At 42.9% G+C, this 23,571-nt stretch overlaps 4 protein-coding genes and 2 long non-coding RNA genes across 6 annotated transcripts in view; 4 read left to right on the top strand and 2 right to left on the bottom strand.

The window, feature by feature from the left end:
• Window positions 1–5,642, top strand: part of LOC118271105 (lutropin-choriogonadotropic hormone receptor) — a 34,752-nt gene extending 29,110 nt beyond the window's left edge. The window contains 10 exon segments of the mRNA XM_050695700.1: window positions 589–729; window positions 1,410–1,475; window positions 1,551–1,694; window positions 2,202–2,273; window positions 2,590–2,716; window positions 2,805–2,970; window positions 3,039–3,161; window positions 3,224–3,418; window positions 3,507–4,352; window positions 4,355–5,642. Coding sequence (XP_050551657.1) covers window positions 589–729; window positions 1,410–1,475; window positions 1,551–1,694; window positions 2,202–2,273; window positions 2,590–2,716; window positions 2,805–2,970; window positions 3,039–3,161; window positions 3,224–3,418; window positions 3,507–4,352; window positions 4,355–4,854 — 2,380 coding nt within the window. The 3' untranslated portion in view covers window positions 4,855–5,642.
• Window positions 5,017–8,315, bottom strand: LOC118271110 (uncharacterized). The gene is made up of 4 exons (XM_050695988.1): window positions 7,949–8,315; window positions 7,669–7,865; window positions 7,436–7,569; window positions 5,017–6,184 (listed from the first exon to the last, which is right to left on the bottom strand). Exons 3-4 carry the CDS (start codon window positions 7,547–7,549, stop codon window positions 5,942–5,944), a joined length of 357 nt encoding a protein of 118 aa, XP_050551945.1. The 5' UTR covers window positions 7,550–7,569; window positions 7,669–7,865; window positions 7,949–8,315; the 3' UTR covers window positions 5,017–5,941.
• Window positions 8,316–9,150: 835 nt separating this feature from the next.
• LOC118271109 (thioredoxin-like protein 4A) lies at window positions 9,151–14,356 on the top strand. The gene is made up of 3 exons (XM_035587016.2): window positions 9,151–9,470; window positions 9,625–9,761; window positions 13,793–14,356. The coding sequence occupies exons 1-3, from the start codon at window positions 9,393–9,395 to the stop codon at window positions 14,004–14,006; spliced, it is 429 nt and encodes a 142-aa protein (XP_035442909.1). The 5' UTR covers window positions 9,151–9,392; the 3' UTR covers window positions 14,007–14,356.
• On the top strand, window positions 9,771–10,804 carry LOC118274245 (uncharacterized). Its single transcript, XR_007705634.1, has 2 exons — window positions 9,771–10,527; window positions 10,609–10,804. It is a non-coding gene; the product is annotated as an uncharacterized LOC118274245 (long non-coding RNA).
• On the bottom strand, window positions 10,792–13,786 carry LOC126911068 (uncharacterized). Its single transcript, XR_007705636.1, has 2 exons — window positions 11,232–13,786; window positions 10,792–11,158 (listed from the first exon to the last, which is right to left on the bottom strand). It is a non-coding gene; the product is annotated as an uncharacterized LOC126911068 (long non-coding RNA).
• Window positions 14,357–15,345: 989 nt separating the features above from the next.
• Window positions 15,346–19,764, top strand: LOC126910993 (uncharacterized). Its single transcript, XM_050695699.1, has 2 exons — window positions 15,346–17,867; window positions 19,335–19,764. The coding sequence occupies exons 1-2, from the start codon at window positions 15,346–15,348 to the stop codon at window positions 19,762–19,764; spliced, it is 2,952 nt and encodes a 983-aa protein (XP_050551656.1).
• The last annotated feature ends 3,807 nt before the right edge of the window (window positions 19,765–23,571 follow it).

The following is a 23,571-nucleotide window of genomic DNA, read 5'->3' as shown; positions in this document are numbered from 1 at the left end:
CAAGTGGGCGGCACAATATTTTAGCCCGGGGTGTCAGTGGCCCTCACGCCGGCACTGGTTAAAAACGTATTCCAACGAACAAAAACTTCTTGTAGTCGGCCGTTTTGATAAGTTGTATAAGTGAAATAAATAATTACCGAATTTAATTCAGTAAATGTAAGGTGAGAGAGCCGTCTGGTTAATGACAGTTTACTCGCGTGAAATGAAACCGCTCTACTGAGTACTCCAACACCTAGTAGTGCAGCTGCTGCGCGACGCTGCTCAGTGGATAGAGTCTCGTTGTGAGTTGAACCTATAGAAGAGCTTTTGTAGTAATTTCACGTGAGGAAACTGTTAGTTGTTATGTTATTTTCAACCAAAACAGAGAAGGTATAGTCTTCGGCACGTAACTTGGCATTTTTTTTTTTAATAATAAGAAAGTTCCGCCAATCACACAGGGATTGATCCTTCACAAGCATCGTGCGCAGACGCGGCGACGTTGCGCGTAATTTTCTTGAATAAAATGATAACAAAATGTTGCCAAGTTATCTGCCAACCTTTATAAGTATGGAGGACGGAGCAGTGGGCAGTGTAGTGCGTGTGTCGCAGGGTGGTGTCGGAGGCGCGCGCGCTGCAGGCGCTGCCGGCGCTGAACGGGACGTCGCGCCTGCGCACGCTGCGCCTCGACCGCGCGCGCCTCACCGAGCTGCCCGCCGCGCTGTGCACGCATGCGCCGCAGCTGCGCTCGCTGTCAGTATACTCCGCCATGCTGCACTACGATGTTACGATGTTACGTAATCTTGGCCAACATACCCAGTGCGCCCTACACCTGCAATTCTATTAAGCTCCTTGTACCCTGTACCCTGTAGTCCGCCCGTTGACTCCGACCCATGTCACACAATTAGTTATCATCTTGACCTTCACAAACATTCCTTTCGGAGCTTTTTCAGTTGACGCTGACAGAGACTCATTACCTGTCAGTTATACGAGTCAGTAACGAACTTGCAAAGCCTGTGACACACTGGCTCCACGGACTGCAATAACAAGTCGCATCGACTACAGAAAGCTTGACATTTGCCAAAATTATCGATAGCGGATTAATCACTTATTATTCTGTGCCGTAGGTACTCAGAATCATTCAATGGTTACTTAACCCAGTCCTTGGCAATTGTTTCCGATTCAAAATCGTTACTAAGGAATAGTTTAGGTAATCATGAAATGTCTCTGAGTGCGGCAGTCAATGAGGCCCAAACAAAGCAAACAGTGGGGATGTGTCGCCGCCGCGCGTCGAGTGGCCGCGGCGCGACACTGACCCCGTGACCTATTTCTGAAATGGCGAATTTTCGGCACTGTGGTATCAGCACATTGGCTAATTCAATGAATACAATACGAGCATGACTAGTTGTGTGTACATGTGCGATGTGGTGCAGGGACCTGAAGCTGAACATGCTGCGGCGCGTGCCCGACCTACACGGCTGCGGCGAGCTGCGCGTGCTGTGAGTACCTCCGTCGGTGTGTGTGTGTGTGTGTGTGTGTGCGTGTGTGCAGAGACTGCAGCAGTGTGTGTGCAGGGACCTGTCGGGCAACGAGATCGCGGCGCTGGACGGCGGGTCGCTGCGCGGGCTGCGGCGCCTGCACGACCTGCTGCTGGCGCGCAACCGCCTGCGCCGCGTGCCCGCCGACGCCTTCACGCACACGCCCGACCTGCAAGTGCTGTGAGTACATCCCACTGCCCACTGCCCTCGCTCAGCCCTGGACCCTGGCAACAACATATACTGTCGGCGCACCTCACCTCAGCGAGCCCGCGGCCGCGCTTCCTTTACATCTCTCAGCGCCGCTTGGCCACGGACACGGTTCTGTTCTGTGACCTTTGTACATTTTACGGCATTAAAGCCTATATTATATACAGTCCACAAGTCTCATCTATAAGGTCCCGTTGGGGCTCCTACATAAACTAGCAGCCCATCCCGGCTTCGCACGTCGCATAATAATATTAATAAAAGAAAAAAAACACACTTGTTTTACAGTGAGTTTGAAAACAAAAAAACTAAGTTATTAATTTTGTTTTTGTGAATATATTTTCTTAAACTTCTTTTTCTATTTACATTGTTTATGTTTACTTTTCCCTTTATTTCATCAGTGATTTGTAAATACATAATAATTATGATGTACCTTCATGACTTCACTAGACAGTGAGAGATTGTGCTATGTTACTGTTGCAGCAACCTGGAGGACAACATGATCGAGCACATCGACATGGAGGCCTTCGTGCCCGTCTCCAAGCTCGAGGACCTGTACGTACCCTTCCTATTTAGACCACTTCGCTTCAGCGTCTAGGTGACTGCACAGGAGAACCGTAAACCGCTAATGTTTAGTCGGTTCGAATCCGACACGGCCGTCTCATCTCTGGCATCGGTGCGGCTAGATGTGGCCATTTCAGTTAAAACACAGAGTAGCCTTATGTGATGACTCCACAGAAGGAAATTGCTGATGTCATGCATTGTGTCTCACTTTACGGTTCCACATTAATAGGTGAATACAAAACGTTTTAATTAAAACTGAGCTGTCACCGTGTTAGTTGTAATAATCAGTGTGGTATATCGCGTGCAGGAATGTGGGCAACAACCAGTTCGCGTGGCTGCCGGGCAGCGGCCTGCAGCGCCTGCTGCATCTGAAGGCACACAACAACCCCAACCTGCGCCGCTTCCACCCGCCCGACGTACTGCCGCGGATCCAGGTACTGCACCGTGTACAGTGTACAGTATACAGCGGTACTGAGCAGAGTGTACTCGTACAGCGCCGTGTAACGTGTGTGTCGTGCGCAGACGCTGGTGCTGTCGTACGCGTACCACTGCTGCGAGTTCATGCCGCTGATGGAGGAGGCGGAGTCCGAGCCGGCGGCGGAGTCCCCGTCCGACCTGGTCATCCTGCCGCCGCAGCACATCGACCCGGCGGCCTGGGCCAACGCCACCGACATCTGGGCGCACTACCGTACGTGCCGCGCCGCCGCCGCTGCACCCCTATACAGAGCTCAGCGCTACAGAGTGTCGTGTCCGCAGTGAACGTGTCGGAGCTGGGCGGCGCCGGGCTGCAGGCGGCGCTGGACGGCTGGGCGGGCGCCGGCGCCGTGGAGCTGGGCGAGCGCGAGCTGCCGCGCCGCGTGCACTGCCTGCCGCTGCCAGGTACGCCGGGGCCTGGCCGCTGGGCCGGCGGCCGGGCTCCGGACTAACGTGTCCTTGTACAGGTCCCTTCCTGCCGTGCGTGGACTTGTTCGACTGGTGGACGCTGCGTTGCGGCGTGTGGGCCGTGTTCCTGCTGGCCCTGCTCGGCAACGGCACCGTGGTGTTCGTCCTCGTCTGCAGCCGCAGTCGGATCGACGTACCTCGGTTCCTGGTCACCAACCTCGCCGCCGCTGACTTCTTCATGGGCATCTACCTGGGTGAGCGTCCTCGCATGGACATTTAACAAGAAACAAAATGCATATTGTTCACCTTCTGACATTCTCATAACGGGCTGTGGTGTGGCAGGGTTCCTGGCTGTGGTAGACGCGGGCACGCTGGGCGAGTTCCGCGCACACGCCATCGCCTGGCAGATGTCGGGCGGCTGCAAGCTGGCCGGCTTCCTGGGCGTGCTGTCGTCCGAGCTGTCGGTGTTCACGCTGGCCGTCATCACGCTGGAGCGCAACTACGCCATCACGCACGCCATGCACCTCAACAAGCGCCTGTCCCTGCGCCACGCCGCGGTCGTCATGGCGGCCGGCTGGGCCTTCTCGCTCACCGCCGCCACCCTGCCGCTGCTGGGCGTGTCCGACTACCGCAAGTTTGCGGTGTGCTTGCCTTTCGAGACGTCCACCCCCGTGGCACTAGGCTACGTGGTGACGCTGCTCGTGATCAATGGCGTGGCCTTCCTGGTGCTGCTGGGCTGCTATCTCAAGATGTACTGCGCCATCCGCGGCTCTCAAGCCTGGAACTCCAACGACTCCAGAATTGCCAAGCGCATGGCGTTACTCGTCTTCACAGACTTCCTGTGCTGGTCGCCCATTGCCTTCTTCGCGCTCACGGCAGCTTTCGGCGCGCAGCTCGTGTCTCTGGAGGAAGCCAAGGTGTTCACGGTGTTCGTGCTACCGCTCAACTCCTGCTGCAACCCATTCTTGTACGCCATACTCACCAAGCAGTTCAAGAAAGACTGCGCGCTCGTGTGCAAAGCCATCGAGGAATCTCGCGTGACGCGCGGCATCGGGCGCTGCCGGCACTCGTCCAACTTCAGCAACCGCCAGACCCCGGCCAACACCAACAGCCTGGCCGAGCGCTCGTCGCGCGGCCAGCACGGCGCCACGTGCGCCTGCCGCCGGCTGCTGCCGGGCGCCGAGCGCGCGCGCGCCCCGCGGCCCGCCAGCGCCTGCTGGGCTGGCTGCGCGCCTGCGGCCGCCGCGCCGCGCCCGCGCCCGCCCCCGCGCCGCGCCCCGCCACCGCGCCCGCCCGCGCCGGCTCGGTGTCGTCGTCCGTGGAGTTCTCGTCGTCGCGCTCGGACTCGTGGCGCGCCTACGGCCGGCCGCCGCCGCCGCCGCGCCGCGCCGCGTCCTGGCTGGTGGCGCGCAAGACCTCGCAGGACTCCAACCTGTCGTCGTCGCGGAACGACTCGTCGGGCTCCAACGCGACGGCGTCCACGGGCACGTGGCGCACGTCCCGGTCGGGCGGCAGCGCGGCGGCCGGGCCGGCGGCGCCGCGGCCGCGCCTGACGCGCCAGCCCGCCGTGTCGGGCGACGAGCCGCCGAGCTCCCCGCCGGCGCTGGCGCCGCGCCTGCTGCATACGATTCCGTCGGCGGCGGAGACCGAGCTGCAGCCGGACGAGGAGACGCGCTCCTCACAAGACTGACTCCGCACCGTCCACTCTGGCCCTCTCCCCACTCAGGCTCTAGCTTTATTGAACGGATCACATTTATGATTAATATATTGTACAGTATTAGGAAGTCGCCGGGAGCGACCTCCGCGTAAGTAAGAGTAAGTCGTATAGGTGTCGAGGCTGACAAATAAAGTATTATGACAAATTAATTATTTATTTAGAAAAATATTGACATAAGAATATTTACGAGTCGATTATATTGCTACAATTATATTTACAGTTGAATGTATACCGCCGTACCGTGTACGGCCCCTAGATTAGTGACAAGTTGTACATAGAGACGTTGCCGCCCGAGTTAGACTAAGCAGTGCCCCTACGATAATAAATTATTATGAATAATATTAGTTTTTGTATGTTGTTACTCGTTAGTTACCGTGGCGAGGTCCACGACGAGGTGCCAACTACTGCAGTAAGATATTGTTATATTGTTACAGCGACACGCATGCGCAGCGGACGCGCATTATGTCACTTGCCTACGTAAACGAAATCAATTTAGAACAATACGGAAACTGTTTATGACTGTTTACAATTAAGTTAATGTAATATAAATAAGCCTGATATAACGAGGACAATTTAGTAGGGAAAATTGTTGATACTTTTTATAAATAATATACATAATTTAGGATAGGTGAACGTGGTGTACAGTTGTACAGATACAGAGCTAGTGTAGCCACATAGAACTTGTATTTATTGAGTCCCGCGAGGCGGGCCACAGCTATTTATTATATTGTACATTGATAATACAACACTTGAATACAGTCCCAGCGTGTTTTATTTCACTGTAATGACTGCACCCAACGTACATCGCTGTCCTGTTCCCGCGTGGTCATCACATTTTCTAGTTATTTGGCCACGAAGTGTCCCTATAATTTATAGCTTAAGATTTAAGAAATCATTGCTACCGGGTATACCTTCGTGTTTCTCAGAAAAAAGTTTGTTATACCAAATTCCTTCCGACTTGACGACGTGCACGGTACAGATTACCCATAATGTGGCATAATAGCAAATACCGGCGTCAAAATAGCTTCACTTCAGTTTTTTATTTCTGCTTGAACAAGAGTCAGGGTTGCGCCTGGCGGTGCAGTTCGGCGGGCTCGCTGCCGGCGCGCGGCAGTCCCTGCGCGGGGTGCGGCGCGGGGTGCGGGGCGGGCGCGGGCGGCGGGGACTCGTGCTCTAGCAGCAGGTCGCGGCGCGCGCGCCGGCGCCGGAACTCGGCGAACTGCCGGCCGAGCCGCTCCTCCAGCACGTCGGGCCGCCGCCGCTCCCCGCACACCTCCACCTCCGCGCTCTCCTCGTCCACCTCCTGCGTTATGCCGATCTTTTAATATATACCTATTTTGTCAACTGTTCATCTTGACCCTGCGGGGTAACATACACCCGAACTTCAAAACCAATGAAAAACTTGTATTGAATCCCGGGTCCCGGGTCTACATTATCCCAACCGGCGCTGATACCCGCGATAAAATGTTATGACACAAACATTATGCACCCGTGTCACACCTTGAAGGTTAGGTAGCAGTGCACGCACCATGTGTGTACCCACCGATGTGTAAATTCTAATTCAAAATCTTTATTTGCTTTCCTTAGTGTGGTGTAAGCTCTCAAATAGTATACATATATTAGGGCAATAATTTCGGACCCAGTTGGGCACGCAACTGAAGGTCTAATCAACTTAATGATATATTATGAATTTAAACTATCTGGAATCGAATTAGGTAATATATAGTAACGTCACGCCTTTTGAAAGGGTAGGTAGGCAGAAGTACACATTACGACTCGTAATGTCGCTATACAATGTACACCCAATTTTCACCATTTTTGTTATAAAGTGCCATGTAATAAATAGGGGGGGTGAGCCTATTGCCATGTACTGGGCACAATTCCAGACTCAATCAACGAGGCAGTCTCAGTCAGGTAATATACTATTTTTATATGTACTTATATGGACATATATCCATATAATATATAAATATATGGACATCGGTGGAGGGCGAGGCTAGGCCGTGGTAGCAGGCACAACTCCAAGTTTTGTTATGTACCTCAGTAAGAATTTTGGAAAACCGCAGATGTCCAGTAAATTCCAATAACACTTTTCCCAACCACGCAGAACGATAAAATCGCGGTTGTAACCCCTCGACCTGGAAGGATCGCCATACAATGTGGAGCGTCGCCACGTCGGGAGTCAATAATGAGACGTATATTATTATGTTTCTCGGTTTGCTACTGAATAGCAGCGCGACAGTCGCCGCGTCGTGTGTCGCGGATTGCTACTGAGCTGAGCCTCTGGAATGACTTGAAACTAGTACTAGTAGTTCATCAGACATACAATACAATACGAGTATAAGCTTTCTTTACATCTTTTCAAACAGTCACGTGAGTAACCGATATAATAATTTTCGTATATCTCACGAAACACATACACAATACATTAAGTACGTGTTATTACAATAACTCACCCTATACCTACGTATGAGGTGTAACACATACTACAACATATGAGTATCTTCATAGTGATCACACAAAATAAACAAAAATCTCACGAACGAATACGAACCTTGATCTCGGCGAAGGTAACGGGCGTGGTGCGCTGGCGCAGGCGCGTGTCGGCGCGGCGCAGGCGGCGGCCGCGCGCCAGCGCCGACGCCGAGGGCGGGTACACCGCGTCCATGGGCCACTCACGGGGACATGCTAAGTAGACAGACAGAGTACGCAATAACGTTTTCCGTTGATGGTGATAATGGCTGCAGCCTGCCAGGCTGTTACACTATACCGATAGCACTCTCTTACCTTCTTGTTCTACAACTCTAGGGACCTTGGAGTAGGCGTTACACCACAATTCAGTTAGTTGGTATGGATGTGCGTGCGCAGCATCTGCCGCAGCTCTCGCTTGGCCTCACTTCGAAACGAGGACAAGAGGACAGTGCGCCGCGCGGTGCAGGTCACAGCTCATGCGACCTCAATGTTGCGGCCGCAGCAAGCGGGTCCTGCAAATGTGTATGAGCAACATTTCAAGAAATTAGAGTCAAGTCACTGCCGTATGACATGTCCCTCTTTAACATTAGTATACCTTATCGGTAGCAGCTGAACGTGTAGTATAACCAACACAGTCCACGTACCGCCGAGCTCTGCGAGCGATGCGCTGTGGTTTCTTATTTTTCTCGAGAAATCAGTATGTTTTGGTGAGTGACCGCGTTCCGGTGGCGACTTGGCGAGGTGCCAGAGCCCCTCCCCCACGGGCCGGCGGCCGCGCTCTGCCGCGCACTCGCTAGTGGGTAAACAAACAATATGCGGCACTAACTCATCGTTGGTTTCACATGGAAATTTGCACTTTGCTCACCTATCTTAAAACTCATTTATAATTTTCCTTTTTAAAAAGCCGACTAGGTACCTGTGACCTCTGGTGTTGTAGGTATCCATGGGCGGCACTGGTGTGGCACTGGTCACTTACTGTCCAAACCATCACATGATTCGTCAACTCATCTGCCTTTTATTCCAATAAAATCTAGGTGAGAACTTTAAAAAAAGTTAGTACTTTATGGGATCCGTCGGCAAACGAGCAGGCGGATCACGGGGTGATAAGCAATCGGCGCCACCTTTTTTTAAAAAAGAGGAAAATCATTTAATGTCTTCTCCCACCTTGGGCAAGGCGGGAGGGAGTGTCACTACTGCTTTTTAAGCCGGATCAGGCGTCAGCCCTACTGGGCCCAATCTGTGGTGGATTGATGGATGGCTCTTTGACCCGTACACACGGGTCTGGTTCTTGTCGGCTGGGGCGTGAGGAGGTTCATTTCCTCACGCACTCTCCTGAGCTAGCACGATAGCTTTCCTGAAGGAGGAGACGGCATCCCATTCCCCCTCGTTCCGCACCATGGCCTGGACCACTGCCGGACGCGAAAGGTCGCCGTCACTGATCACATCCCTGACGACACGGCAGTGTCCAGGACATGGAGGGTGGGTGTGTCCCACCATATGTTCCACCGTATCCTCCGGACGGTCCTCACAGTATTGAAACGTCTTCATCGTCCTTATCCGTACTAAGAGCAAGATAGACATAAGTATGTTTTAGATTTCGTCTTTATATTTATGGGAGGTTAAGTCCGTCCCGGATAGATTCCGGATCTGGGATTAGGACTAGATTCCGATTTTTTAGATAAATACTCAAAACAAGGACGTTGAAAGAAATGACATTGACAATTCATTCGGTATATTAATTATGAATTACCTGTTTCTTATAGTAATCTGTGGCTTACGTCATTACATTTAAAAGTCACTCAATTGTATTTGTGAGTGTCAAAGTGTCAGAGCCAAACAGTGGTTAGGAAAATATAAATAAATTAAAGGTTACGATAAATTATTTCCTCTATTCTACAAGAGGCATAAAATAGAATTTGTAGTTCCCAATAACCTGTGTATACAAATTCCTATACAATTTGTATATTAGATGCTAGTTTAAGCACTACACTACTGCTTCGTCTGTTAGTTTTTGAAGAGGACACATCAAAACCTTTACGATGAGTTACATGCTTGGGCATTTACATAATGGATGGCAAGTAGACCAAGCAATTTTGTCAGAAGAAGACAGAGTTGTGGTAAGACGATATTAAGTATTTATGATTATAACCTCTAAGGTTATAGAAATTGCTAGAGCCACTCATTTCGTCTTTCATTTAAACAACCACCATTTACTATAAAAGCATCTAAACTGTGGTTATTATCAAGATATTTACTGTGTTACATGTTTAGGTCATACGCTTCGGTCACGACTGGGACCCAACCTGCATGAAGATGGATGAAGTTTTGTACAGTATTGCAGAGAAAGTGAAAAATTTTGCTGTTATATACTTGGTGGACATCACAGAGGTTCCTGACTTTAACAAGATGTATGTTCCTTACCTATATTATCCATGATCATCCATTGTATTTTTGTAATTATACATAGAGACTCATTATTATCCATTTTGGCTTACTCATGTAATTATTTCATGAGGAAAGCAACTAAGTTTCAAGCCATGCTAGGTTCATATTCATGAGCAGTATTCCACAACAGTTATAAATATACGGTCTTACTAATAAAAATATGTTAAACAACTGTTTAACGTCTAATTACTTATTCAATGAATAAGGCGTGAATAGCTAGATATACACTACTTTACTAATAAACAGTGTATAAGCCTTGAGTAACTATTTAATTGTTATAACACTAACCGCTGGTAACATTTTGAGAAGTGTTCCGAAACCATAAAACGTAAAAAACACCACACTTTTCTATTTCTATATTTCTTTCATATTTACATGATTTTATTTACCAGTGACTAGAAAATAAGAAATGAACTATTTCTATTTATTACAACATATTTTCAGTATACATACGTGTAGATATTTAAATTATATTATTTAACATTTTCCAATCAGTAAAATGTCATCTATAAAGAAGAACATGTTTTGAACGCGCTTTGAAACGTCAAATGTCATTTTCCGCAAGAAATGTAAAAAGATAAATACAAACCCAGGTCGTGTTGATTTTCGTATTTATATTTCTTATGCATTCATTTTATTATTAATAATAATGGGAAATGGAGTTGTTTGTATCGTAGCAAAGAAGAGGAAGCGTGCTACTAATTGGGATCCCTTGTGATTAGGTGTAAAGTAAGTATTATTTACCAAATTCTACTCCAGTTAATTCTCAAAACTATATATTTTTTTTAAATTACTACCTATTTGTTTCAGCATAAGGATGAGCAGATGATAAGAAATCAAGTTCTCAATGAGAACTGTCGTAAAGGCTGGAAATGAGGTAAAAATGAAACACATGCTAGAAGCCCATGAGTGGACACGAGCTGCACAAGAGCTTCGTCTAAGAAATTTAAAATAACAAAATATTTTAGTGGAAACTCAAATAAATAAACTACATTCTCAGTATAAACTTGTTATTTTATTTTAAGGAAATGTTTGTTAAAACTGTGTTCTTATAAACAATTGTCTTGCAATTTGTCCAGTAATATTGTATGATGCCTGACCCTGTTGTTGATGAAATGGTGGCTGATTACCAGTTTCAAACATTTAAAGAATGTACAGTACAGCAAGAGGAAGTAAATGTTTGATTTTTGACTCTTGCCATGTATGTTGGTTGCATCGTGTTGTACTTCTTACTGCGCCCATGCCCTCAGAGCTACACAAACTTGAAGCTCCACAGAGAAGCTGCCAGCCAACCTTCTTTGTTTGTTCTATGTCTTCTCGGATCAAGTCCACCACTTCTCTGACATATTTCTTAGTAAACCTGTATATACCTTTACATTCATCTTCTTCGAAAAAAAGGCATCAAATACGTGTTTTATAAGGTTTTAGTAAACCTGTATTTACGTTTACATTCATCTTCTTCGAAAGAAAAGAAATCAATACGTGTTTTATAAGGTTTTGTCTTTCTTGGTCGTTCCTCATTGTCCAACTCAAGAATATTAAAATGGCGCAGATATTCGAAATAATCCATAATAACCACTAAATTAAAATATATTACGAGATAAGCCACGACAATAAGTTATTTGTTGGTTATTCACACGCTAAACAAGCTCATTTGACTGAATAAGGATTGTGTAAAATGACATACACTTATACAACTGTTATAACGGGTGTATAAGATGACAACCCCTATACATTGATTATTAGTAATGAATATGCTATAACACGTGTATACAGCGTGTATACAGAGTGTATAAATGATTATTAGTAAGACCGATAATATATAGGTATTCAAAGAGATGTTTTATTTACATCAAAGGGTTGTTGATAGGGATGATAATGCAAAAATATTGGACACATGTTTTTAAATTTAAGAGTGGGAAAGTATTTGATTCCATGGCAAAATTAAAAATATGTGTCTAATGTTTGGAATTAATCTACCAGATGAAGCATTATCCTGGAGCTGCGACTACATAGCGGGTTATCGGGGCTCCGAGGAAATATGAATGTGGTGGTTTTTAGTCACTAAGAATCTCGACACTCCCTCGCCCCCCCCCCAATTTTCTCAGGACATTGGACGATGTCCTTCCTAACCCTTAATTTGGTAATGTCCGGTGTGACGGACACTTATTTAAAATAAATCCTGCCAAGGTTTTATTTCATTTTCATCGATTTCTAATGGACTACATGTTTGTTTATACCATAAACTAATAGTAAAAAAATACATAATGATTGTGGCACCATTGCAAATGTCAGTTGGGACGCAAAATATCTGTGAAAAGGCGGCCTCCTGTTTTGCTCAAGGTATTTATAATTGTTTTTCTTATTTTTTGTGGAAAAATAAAGTGCAATATAGATTTATTTATTAGATAATAAACATGTCAATCATTATTTACAAAAACATACGCACTTTATTACATTTTTATGATGTTTATTTGTAACTAAAATGTTTTGTCCGTCACAGCGGACATTGCCAATTGTTTAGAAAAGTACGACTTTATCACTATGTCCGCTGCAGCGGACAACGCCAAAATGTGTGTGCTTTTGGTTGTTTGCTTATGGTGCTGAGTTTGATTGTTTTTCTTTGCCAACAGCCTAATAGCGCAAGTAAAATTATTGCTTTAGTGCCCAAGGAACATGCACCTTCCGATGCTAGCGAAATATCAGATTCGGAAACTGAATTGCATGATGCACATACTAATTCTTCCACCCCGCTGTCTTTTCCTGCACCATCAATTGCATATTCTCTTGTTAGCTTAACACTATACATCCAATGAAGAATTAAACTCTGAAGATGCTGATATTATACCAGATTCTGACGTCCGTGAAATTGGCAACTCCATTTATGAAAATGTTCCATCCCTATCTACTATTCCTTCATTGCATGCAACGCCTATAACACCAATAGCTTCTTTATTAGTACCCTGAAAAACAATATCTAGGCACCCACAGTCCAAGCCAAAAGAACAAAAAACGCCAAAAAATTTTAGCAGACAGACCAACCGACAATAGAAGAGGGTGAGGATGATATCAGATCTATGATACATAGATCTGCCAGAAGATGATTCACCTTTGAGTTTCTTTTACCTTTTTTTTCTCAAGATATTCTTACTAGTATTATAGAGCAGACCAACTTATATTCAGTTCAATAAACCGGCAAGTCAATTCAACTAACCGACGAAAAATTAAGAGACTTTTTAGCTATCCATGTTCTTAGGGGTATTGTTGTAATGCCTTCTTATCTTGATTATTGGTCACAAAAATGTATGCATTATGTATCATGTATCAATTCGTACTAAAATGTTCGTTTTTGTATTTGTCTTTAATAAAAAAAAACATAAAAATAATTATGGTTTTTATTTTCCGTAATTTGGCAGTGTCCGCCTCAGCGAACATATAAATCTGACCATTAATTTCTCAGTAATTGGCAATGTCCGCTGTGACGGACACCACTTTTCCCAACAGTGGGCTATTGTAGATTTTTTTTTCATTTTTCTAGGACGTTATAAGATACCCCCGAAGCCATACATTTGTCAAATTCATATATTTTGAATATTTTTATCGGTGCCAAATTAAGGGTTAAAAAAATAAAAGATGTTTAAACTATGTTATCTATCTAAAATAAGTTACAGTAGAAACTCGATTAACTCGATTAAGAAAAGCGAATTTTGCGCATACATATTATGTTGTACATACGATGTTATGTATTTATTAAAAACAACAAACACATTGAATGAAAATCAATGTTTGTTAATAATTATTATGAGATACATCTTCTTAGATTACATACATACATGTACGTTACGTTGCATAAATTCAACTTGTAGGTAATTTTAATATAATGAGTCGGTAGTCCGGATAATCGCGAATCCATATAACCGGGAGCCGGATAATCGAGTTCCTACTGTAATTTAAAAAATTTTCTTTCTGTAACTTGATTTTGTTTGCTGTGCAGGTATGAGCTGTACGATCCTTGCACGGTGATGTTTTTCTTCCGTAATAAGCACATAATGATTGACTTGGGCACGGGTAACAACAACAAGATCAACTGGCCTCTGGAAGACAAGCAGGAGATGATTGACATTATAGAGACAGTGTACCGCGGCGCACGGAAGGGTCGCGGTCTTGTCGTCTCGCCCAAAGACTACTCCACAAAATACAGATATTAACAATGTATCCTGTCAGTGACTTGTCTCGTTAAAGACAAAAGAAATCAGCCACCAAAGTGTTACTTGACAGTGGTTAACTGCTTTGGCAGCAACCGGCGCTAGAGTTGCTACAGGGCAGGGTTACCAACTTATCTAATTATGTTTGGCATACAAACTTCGGTTACTAACTGCAGTGATCTGTTTGTGGACTCTGAAGATCATTCAAAACATAATGATAATATATTTGATACTGTGTAAAATATAGATGTTGTTATATCTATATTGTTTATGGTAAAAAAAGAATAAAAAAACAAAATGTATTTGTCACTAGTTGTCACCCGTTTGTCATAAATAAAAACTCCTAAAGCAAACACGCATTTTAAATGACTCAATTCCTACGAAACTACCATCAAGCTTAATATCAAAAACATAGTGGTCACAATCGAGCCAGATTTACGAACCGAGCTAATTACAAAAAACAAGTTATCGAAGATATCGGCCGGCCAACGAGAACAATAGCGACATCGCATTCCGAAGGTCCGTCATTAATGAATGAATAGAAGCAAAAAAAGGTGCAATGACTACTAAGGAGCTAATAAACGTTTTAGAAGACACAGCTGCTTTATTACAAAAAACGCAAGTAAACATTAAGAAATGTCCTAAAACCAGGCTGACAAAAGGTTACGTCGAGGCAAGAATAAAATGTATAGACGAATATTGGACAACATTCAGAGAATCTCATCAACAATTAGTCAAGATAACAACGAAAGAACAAAAACAAACGTTAAATTACTTCGTTAACGAGGATTTCTATACTTATGAAGATTTATATCTTGGGTTATTAGCCGACTTACAAGACCTTTTGTCTACGATAAACGCATCGTCCCTACCCACATCATCGAAAAATAATTCATTTACAAATACGACTAATGATCAACTCGTTAGGCTGCCGAGGATACAACTACCAAGATTTAGTGGGAATTATGAAGATTGGCCTACCTTTCAAGACTTATTTATTTCATTAGTTCATGAAAACACGGCGATTAGTGATGTTCAAAAGTTACACTATTTGAAGAGTAGTGTCACTGGAGAGGCCGAGGTGTTATTGAAACCTATTCAAATAACTCAAAGTAATTATGAACAAGCATGGAGTGTTCTCAAAACCAGATACGGTAATAAAAGATTGATTATCAATTCAGTTTTAAAGAAATTATTTTCGCAAAGAAAAATAAATACTCAATCTGCAAATCAAATAAAGAGTTTATTGGACGTTACAACGGATTGCTTAAACAACTTACAAAACTTAAATATAATTACGAGCTCTTGGGATCCTATAATCATTTTTATAGTGATTCAGAAAATGGACACAGAGACTCACAAAGAATGGGAACAAACCGTTTGTACAAATGAAGACGATAAATTACCTACCTGGGATGACTTGAGACAGTTCATGCAATCAAAATACCGTACCTTAGAACTTGTAATGTCAACATCGGGCCTCCGTGAGAAGTCTATCAAAGAGCGTTCACACTTTGTTACTGCTACAGCCTCAACTTCACCATCGTCGGGAGATAGAAAATGCGTGTTATGTAAAGAAAGCCATACCTTATGCCACTGTAAGGAGTTCTGCAAACTGCAACCTGCTGAGAGAGCTGAATATGTTAAGTCAAACAAACTTTGCTTTAATTGTTTGGTACCAGGACATTCCGCATACCTATGTAAATTGCGAGTCTCATGTCGTATATGCAGTCGACGTCATCACACTCTGCTACACCGATCTAAGGACGCTACTTCTTCGGTACAATCTGAGGACACTGAACAACCGAAAGTAGTACAACACGGCGTAGAAGAGAAGGAGGAACTAGTCAACACTACAATCGCGTCGCATCACAGTACCAAACTAAGCACAAGTCTAGCACTACTGGCCACGGCAACAGTTTTAGCAAGGAACGAACATAATCACACTGTTGTTCTACGTGCACTGGTAGACCAAGGTTCGCAGGCATCATTCATTAGCGAGAAGGCGACACAACTACTTAAATTAACCAGGCGTACAGCAAGAGGAAGTATCATTGGAGTGGGATCTACAAAAACTAACGTCAATCACGTGGTACAACTAAGGATTGGTTCTCGATTGCATTCAAGCTTCGAGATCAACATTGAAGCATACGTCATGAGTAAACAGTTAACCACGAAAATCCCTTCCAAAGCTGTTACTGTCACACATTGGCCACACCTAGAGGGACTCAACCTGGCTGATCCGGAGTATCACAAACCGGGTCCAATAGACTTGCTCCTTGGTGTTAAAGAGTATGCACAAATCGTGCAGCAACAATTAATCAAAGGTCCTCCGGGTTCTCCATGTGCACAAGAAACAAACCTGGGATGGATTCTGTTTGGAGAAATCAATACCAGTGTAAGAGAAGAAAGTTTTCTGGTCCTTCATCAACAAATAGAAGTAGAAAACATGTTAAAATCCCTTTGGGAAATTGACACAGACAAGAAAAGAAAATTAACAAGAGAAGAAAAGCTATGTGAAACAATATATGAAAACAATCAGACAAGAACAAAAGAAGGAAGATATGTAGTAAGCTTACCATTTAAAACTGAAAATCCCTTATCTCCCAATGGAAACACTAAAGAAATAGCAAGAAAGAGACTACTACAGCTTGAAAGAAGATTCAGAAAGGAACCTACACTAAAAGATAACTATCAAAAGGCAATGCAAGAATATATAAAATCAAACTACATGGAAGAAATACCTGAAAATGAAAGTAATAAAAACAAATCTGTGTACTTACCTCATCACGCAGTTGTCCGCGCTGACAGAGAAACTTCAAAGACACGTGTCGTATTTGATGCTTCGGCTAAAGGGTCGAATAACGTTTCTCTCAATGATGAGCTACTTGTAGGTCCTCAACTGCAAGACGACCTTAGAGATATTGTTATGCGATCGAGACTATATCGTGTCTGCTATGCCAGTGACATCCAGAAGATGTATCTTCAGGTTTTACTACACAAACAAGACGCCGATACATATCATCGCCTTCTGTGGCGAGAAGAAGAATCAGATCCAATCAAAGAATACCGTATGCTTCGTGTTACTTTTGGTACAGCTTCAGCACCCTATCTAGCAGTCAGAACTCTTCATCAAGTGGCTGACGATGAAGGTGAAAACCATCCAGAAGCCGTACGAGTTATCAAATCAGATTTTTATATGGATGATCTGATCTCAGGCGAGGATACAACAGAGAAAGCTATACAGACAGCTCAAGAAGTGTCATCTATATTGCAAAAAGGTGGCTTCATATTATCAAAATGGTCTTCGAATTCTATGGAGTTTATGCAATCTATAGAAGCCAATAAGAGAACAACACGAGTACACTTAGATTTAAAATTAGATGGAACTGTGCAAGCCCTAGGTTTGATCTGGAATCTAGGAACAGATCAATTTCAATATAAAATAAACTTACTTCCAGTGTCAGATAAAATTACAAAAAGAACAATCTTATCTGACATGCAGAAATTGTTCGATCCTCTGGGATGGATCGCTCCGAGTTTGATCTTGGCTAAAATGTTAATACAAAAATTATGGTTGGAAAAGACTGGCTGGGACGACAAAATAAGTCAAAACCTTACTGACGAGTGGTTGACTATCCGTAAGGACTTTGAAGGAGTAAAAGAAGTACATATTGATCGATGGCTTGGCACATTAACGAGTGAGGTAGACAATATAGAAATTCATGGCTTCAGCGACGCTTCCACTCGAGCATACGCAGCAGTAGCTTACGTCCGAATAAAGATGCGGGATGGCTCAGTGTCAACAAAACTGCAAGCAGCTAAGACTAGAGTGGCACCGCTACGAACTGTGTCACTACCACGGTTGGAGTTATGTGGAGCGCTGTTACTGTCGAGATTGCTTAAGCAAATACAACAAGCCATGCGAATACCTACCGTAAACATCTATGCATGGACAGATTCAACCATCGTCCTTGCGTGGTTATCAGGCGATCCCCACAAATGGAAGACATTTGTAGCAAACCGGGTTGTAGAGATAGCTGAAAATGTAAATAACAACCGGTGGTTTCATGTCTCATCTGAAAATAATCCTGCAGACATTGGGTCACGGGGTATGTTAATAGTTGATCTAAAAAGGTCCAATTTGTGGTGGAAGGGTCCAGCTTGGCTCTCTGAAACAGAAATAACATTAAAACAAGAATATGAATCTACTGATTTAGAAAGAAAAAGGGATACAATACAAGCAAATTTAAAAGTAAATATTGAAGAAAGCCTAACGTCACAGTTTAATGAGTTTACTAATTTACAAGAACTGATACAAGTAATAACATATTGTCGAAGATTTTTAAATTTTAAGAGAAGCTTAGAAAACTTGGAGAAGAACTTTACTACAAAGGAATTAGAAAAATCACTTATGAAATGCATAGAATTAGTACAACAACAAGAATTTAAAGATGATATAGAAAGGATAAAATCAAATAAAGCATTAAAAGGAGAAAGTAAAATTAAAACATTAAATCCTTACCTTGACGAAGATGGTATCCTCAGGGTGGGCGGTCGACTTCGTAACGCGAATTTGGATGAGCAGGTTAAACATCCTGTTATATTAGGAAACAAGAACACTTTGGTGCCTTTGATTATCGCCGACGCACATGCTCGCACACTGCACGGTGGTGTTCAACTTATGTTAAGTTACATAAGCTCAAGGTATTGGATTGTACGAGCCAAGGCACTTATAAAATCCTGCATACACAAGTGTCTTATATGTGTTAGACTAAAAGCGAAATCAAGAACACAATTAATGGGTGACCTACCTAAAGTGCGAGTCACTCCTGCTCGAGCTTTCCTACACACCGGAGTTGATTTTGCAGGCCCATTTAATATAAGCATGTCTAAAGGAAGAGGCATCAGAACTCAGAAGGCATACATCTGCGTATTCATATGTATGTCAACCAAGGCAATGCACCTTGAGTTGGTAAGCGATTTAACCTCTGAGGCCTTTATCGCTGCATTCAAGCGATTTGTTGCAAGAAGAGGAAAATGTAGTGATATATGGAGTGATCAGGGCCGAAACTTTGTTGGGGCCAACAAAGAACTGATGGCTGCATGGAAAGAGGCAAATCTGGTCTTCGAAGGTGTAATATCAAACACACTAGCACTGGAAGGAACACAATGGCATTACATACCAGCGTACTCACCGAACTTTGGAGGCTTGTGGGAGGCCGGCGTAAAATCAGTAAAACACCATTTGAAACGCATTCTGACCACCAATCTAACCTATGAAGAAATGACTACGGTGTTGTGCCAGATTGAGGCTTGTCTCAATTCTAGGCCGTTGTGTCCTATCGATGATAAAGATCCAGACTGCATAGAAGTCCTTACACCTGGACACTTCCTTATTGGTGAAGCTCCTATCGTGGTACCGTCACCTAACTTCAAAAACATAAATATGCATTGCCTATCGCGGTGGCAGTATACTCAAAAGTTGCTTGGCGATTTCTGGCGACGTTGGCAACAAGAATACTTGACAAGATTGCAACAACGTCCCATTTGGTTAAAGAAATCAGAAGAGTTCAAAATCGGTGATGTTGTCTTGATAAAGACCGACGGATTACCGCCAGGAAAGTTTTCCCTGGGTCGTGTGGTAGATAAGCATCCCGGAAAAGACGGCATTACTAGAGTCTATAGTATCAAAAGTGGCAACAGCGTAGTGAAGAGATGCTGTTCCAAGTTGTGCGCATTGCCAATTGAAAATGAATGAAGTTTATGCTAAATTTCACATAAAATACCCTTAAGACTATTATGATTAGTGTTTAACCCTGGGTATCTAGAGGGTTAAGCTGGGGTTTGAATTTGAATAAAAGGAGGTAGGTAGTGGTTACCCAAACTCTTTTAATCCGAATAACTATACCAACCTAAGATACAGTACTGACACTTGATATGATACCTGATACCTGATACCTAACCATAGATTCTCAGGATACTTATAGTATGGCCTGAGAATCTTAACACCGCGATTCATAAATTGCTCTCAAATAAAAAGTGCCATCTCTTGGTGACATTTGGAACTGCGTTTTATTTGAATCGCGGGTTTTGACAGATTAGTTGCCATGCGGTTAAACATTCCGCCCACCAAGGACATTATGTGCAACATTATGTCCTTCTAAAGTTAAACAACCAAAATATATAGATAAAAAACCCTTACAATGTGACTTACATGACTAACTTATAATGATAAAAACCCGAACTTAATATAACAATGCTTAAAATGATAAAAACCCGAACTAAACGTAACAATGCTTACAATGATAAAAAACCAAAATTACAATTCTACAACAGTACTTAAAACTATCCTAACTTATGAATATCCCTAGGTAATAGGCAATACACACAGCTTGGATGTTGACCTTTGAACATAGAACCATTACTGCGAATTGTAACTACCCATGTAAGATTGTCTAACCCTGAATGCTTTTCAACCACTCTGCCAAGAAGCCATCGACAGGTAGGTAAATTATTCTCTTTAATTACAAGATTAGAATGCTGCTGTCTACTGCCCAACCTGACGATATAAACGGAATCAAGGTAAGGTAAGATCCTCTTTTCTTTTAGTTTTAAGTTTTTCCCGCACAGGTTCTTTTCCTAGTTTCTTCTTCAGGATTTCGTTCTCACTGAGGTGAGTATGCATCACCGTAATATTTGATATATTCTGAGAAGCAGATGCTACTGTACCCGATATAATCCATCCTAACGTGGTAGCTTGAGCTACTGTGCTGCCATCAAGACCTTTTTTGAACCCGTTCTGCAAAATCTGGCTATAAATTTCTGCCCCTAACAACATATCTACTTTATCAGGTTTGTGATATCTAGGATCCGCTAGTTCGATGTCACTGACTTGAGCCCAATCTAAATATGACGTTTCTCTACCCGGTAAATAAGACGTTATAGATTTGAGAACGTATGCTTTGACTGCAAGTTTGAATGTCGGATCTATCCTTGATTGAATTTTAACCTCAACAACCGAATTAAAGACTAATTTGTTATGACCATTTATGCCAGTAGCTGAACCCTTTACTGCTTGTTTCCGTAAACCTAAACTCTGCACAGTACGCTCCGTAATAAAAGACGCTTGTGAGCCTTGATCTAACAGTGCTCTGATCTTATACAAACCTCCGTTTTTGGATACAGCCCTCACTTGCGCTGTGGGTAGCAAGACTTGACTACTCACTCCACCTTTAGAGAAACAAGCTACGACATTGTTCTGAGATTCCACTCCGACTGTAGTTGAATATGCTTGCGTTGATAAATTTCCCTTAACACTAGCCGACTCCTGCTCACATTTAGGGTGCAGCAAAGAGTGGTGTCTACGCTTACATATTCGACAAGATGCTGTACATTTACACAACCTAGCAGAGTGGTTGTATCCCAAACAATTAAAACATAAATTGTGATCTTGCACAAACTTACGCCGTACATCCACATCCTTATTAACAAATTGTTTGCAATTCCTTATTTTATGTTCGCTACTATTACACACCGGACATACCTTGGTTGTATTAACCGCTGTGTGGAATACCTTTTCCTTACAAACACTGTTTTTACTTGACTTAGTACCTAAAAATTCAAGTGCCCTATAACGTGCTGTTAAAAATTCTTTAAGCTGTTCAAATGTGGGCAGTTCGTCTGAATCTGTATTGCTAGTCACTTTTAGTTCCCAATCCTTCCTGCTATCAGGATCTAGTTTTGATGTTACTATGTGAATGATTATAATATCCCATGAAGTTATATCAATGTCCAAATTTGTTAAAGCATTTAAGCAATCAGATGTTGTATCCAATAATTCCTTTAAAGCACTAGCCGACTCTTGTACAGTGTTTTTCTGACTAAGCAATCTTACTAAAATGCAATGAGATAAATATTTCCTATTGTTATACCTAGTCTCCAACTGAGCCCAGGATCTTTCATAATTAGTTTCAGAAATTGGTACATGACGGAGGAGCTGCTCGGCTTCCCCGGTCAAATAACTTTTTAAGTAATGCAATTTTTGTACATTATCAATAGTGCTATTATTGTGGATTGCTGACACGAATAAATCGCGAAAGGTTGGCCATTCAGTATATTTCCCGGAAAAAGTTGGAATCGTTATTCTGGGTAACTTAATAGTCATGCTTTTACCCGGTGAACTATTATCTGAAGACCCTATAGCTGGAGAAACATTGCTTGTTTGTAGTCTACATAATGCGGTTTTTAATTCGCATTTTAAATCTAAGTATAATTCTTCTGTGTTAAAATAGACCTCATTTACAATATATGGTGAAGATGTTAACTGCTCATATTCAACATCTTTAATAATTTGTGTATGTGTTAAAGTGAATTGTGCCCATAAATCTTCAATCATTTCTAATCTAGTTTCCAAATATTGTACAGTAATCCTATCTTTGGGTGATTTTTTAAAATTAATTTTAGCTCTTGACAATCTGACATGAATGTCATCTTGAAGTTTGACATGAGATTGCAAAGACATTTTTTTAAGAAAAATTCTGTAACTAAAGAGGTTGAAATGTTTCCGAAAAAGTATAGGTAACAAAATTTTCTAAGTGTTTGAGAAGAGATGAAATTTTTACAAGTGTTTGGAATTGTGGGGAATCTACTAAAAATAGGTTCCCCGTCTGAACAGAATTTTGCTTAAAACTAACTAAGTCTACATCTAAATATACCTAAATTATTCTAAGTCCAAGATTTCTTGAAATTCTACCAAGTCCGAGATTTTTTTCAAAGTGGAATTCTTCTAAGTTTTAAAGTTCACATTGGCTTGAATAAACTCACAAAGTACTTACGTTTTTCGCGCACTGTCACTCACTTCCTTTCCTTACGACGTCGTCCGTCGTCTGCAGCTTGCTTGCTGCTGCTGATGAGTAGTAGCGCCGCTTCGATGCTCAGCTCAGCTCCTGGGATACCTCTTCAATGATGTTCAGCTCCGGCTGCAGTACTTGCTTGAACTGCAGGCGCCCTCTGTCGGCGACACTGGGAGCACTTCAGTGGCGACCCACCACTGTTGTCCGTGCTGCAGATACCCCAAAAACTCTAAGAGCATCCGGCTCGAAGGACCATGTTTAACCCTGGGTATCTAGAGGGTTAAGCTGGGGTTTGAATTTGAATAAAAGGAGGTAGGTAGTGGTTACCAATCTCTTTTTAATCCGAATAACTATACCAACCTAATGATATAGTACTGACACTTGATTTGATACCTGATACCAACGTTACAATAGATTCTCAGGATACTTATACTATCGGCTGAGAATCTTAACACCGCGATTCAAAAAATGCTCTCAAATAAAAAGTGCCATCTCTTGGTGAAATTTGGAACTGCGTTTTATTTGAATCGCGGGTTTTGACATATCAGTTACTATGCGGTTAAACAATTAGTTTAATAAGTATAGTAATATTAAATATCCATTTAAGATTTCCTATTGTTATGTTTAGAAAAGAACTATGTCCTTTTGGTGGGCGGCATGTTATATCTATATTGTTTATGGTAAAAAAAGAATAAAAAAACAAAATGTATTTG

Source organism: Spodoptera frugiperda, chromosome 9 (assembly GCF_023101765.2).
Source record: "Spodoptera frugiperda isolate SF20-4 chromosome 9, AGI-APGP_CSIRO_Sfru_2.0, whole genome shotgun sequence".
Classification (NCBI taxonomy): Eukaryota; Metazoa; Arthropoda; class Insecta; order Lepidoptera; family Noctuidae; genus Spodoptera; species Spodoptera frugiperda.
This window is presented reverse-complemented; position numbering and strand designations above follow the sequence as displayed.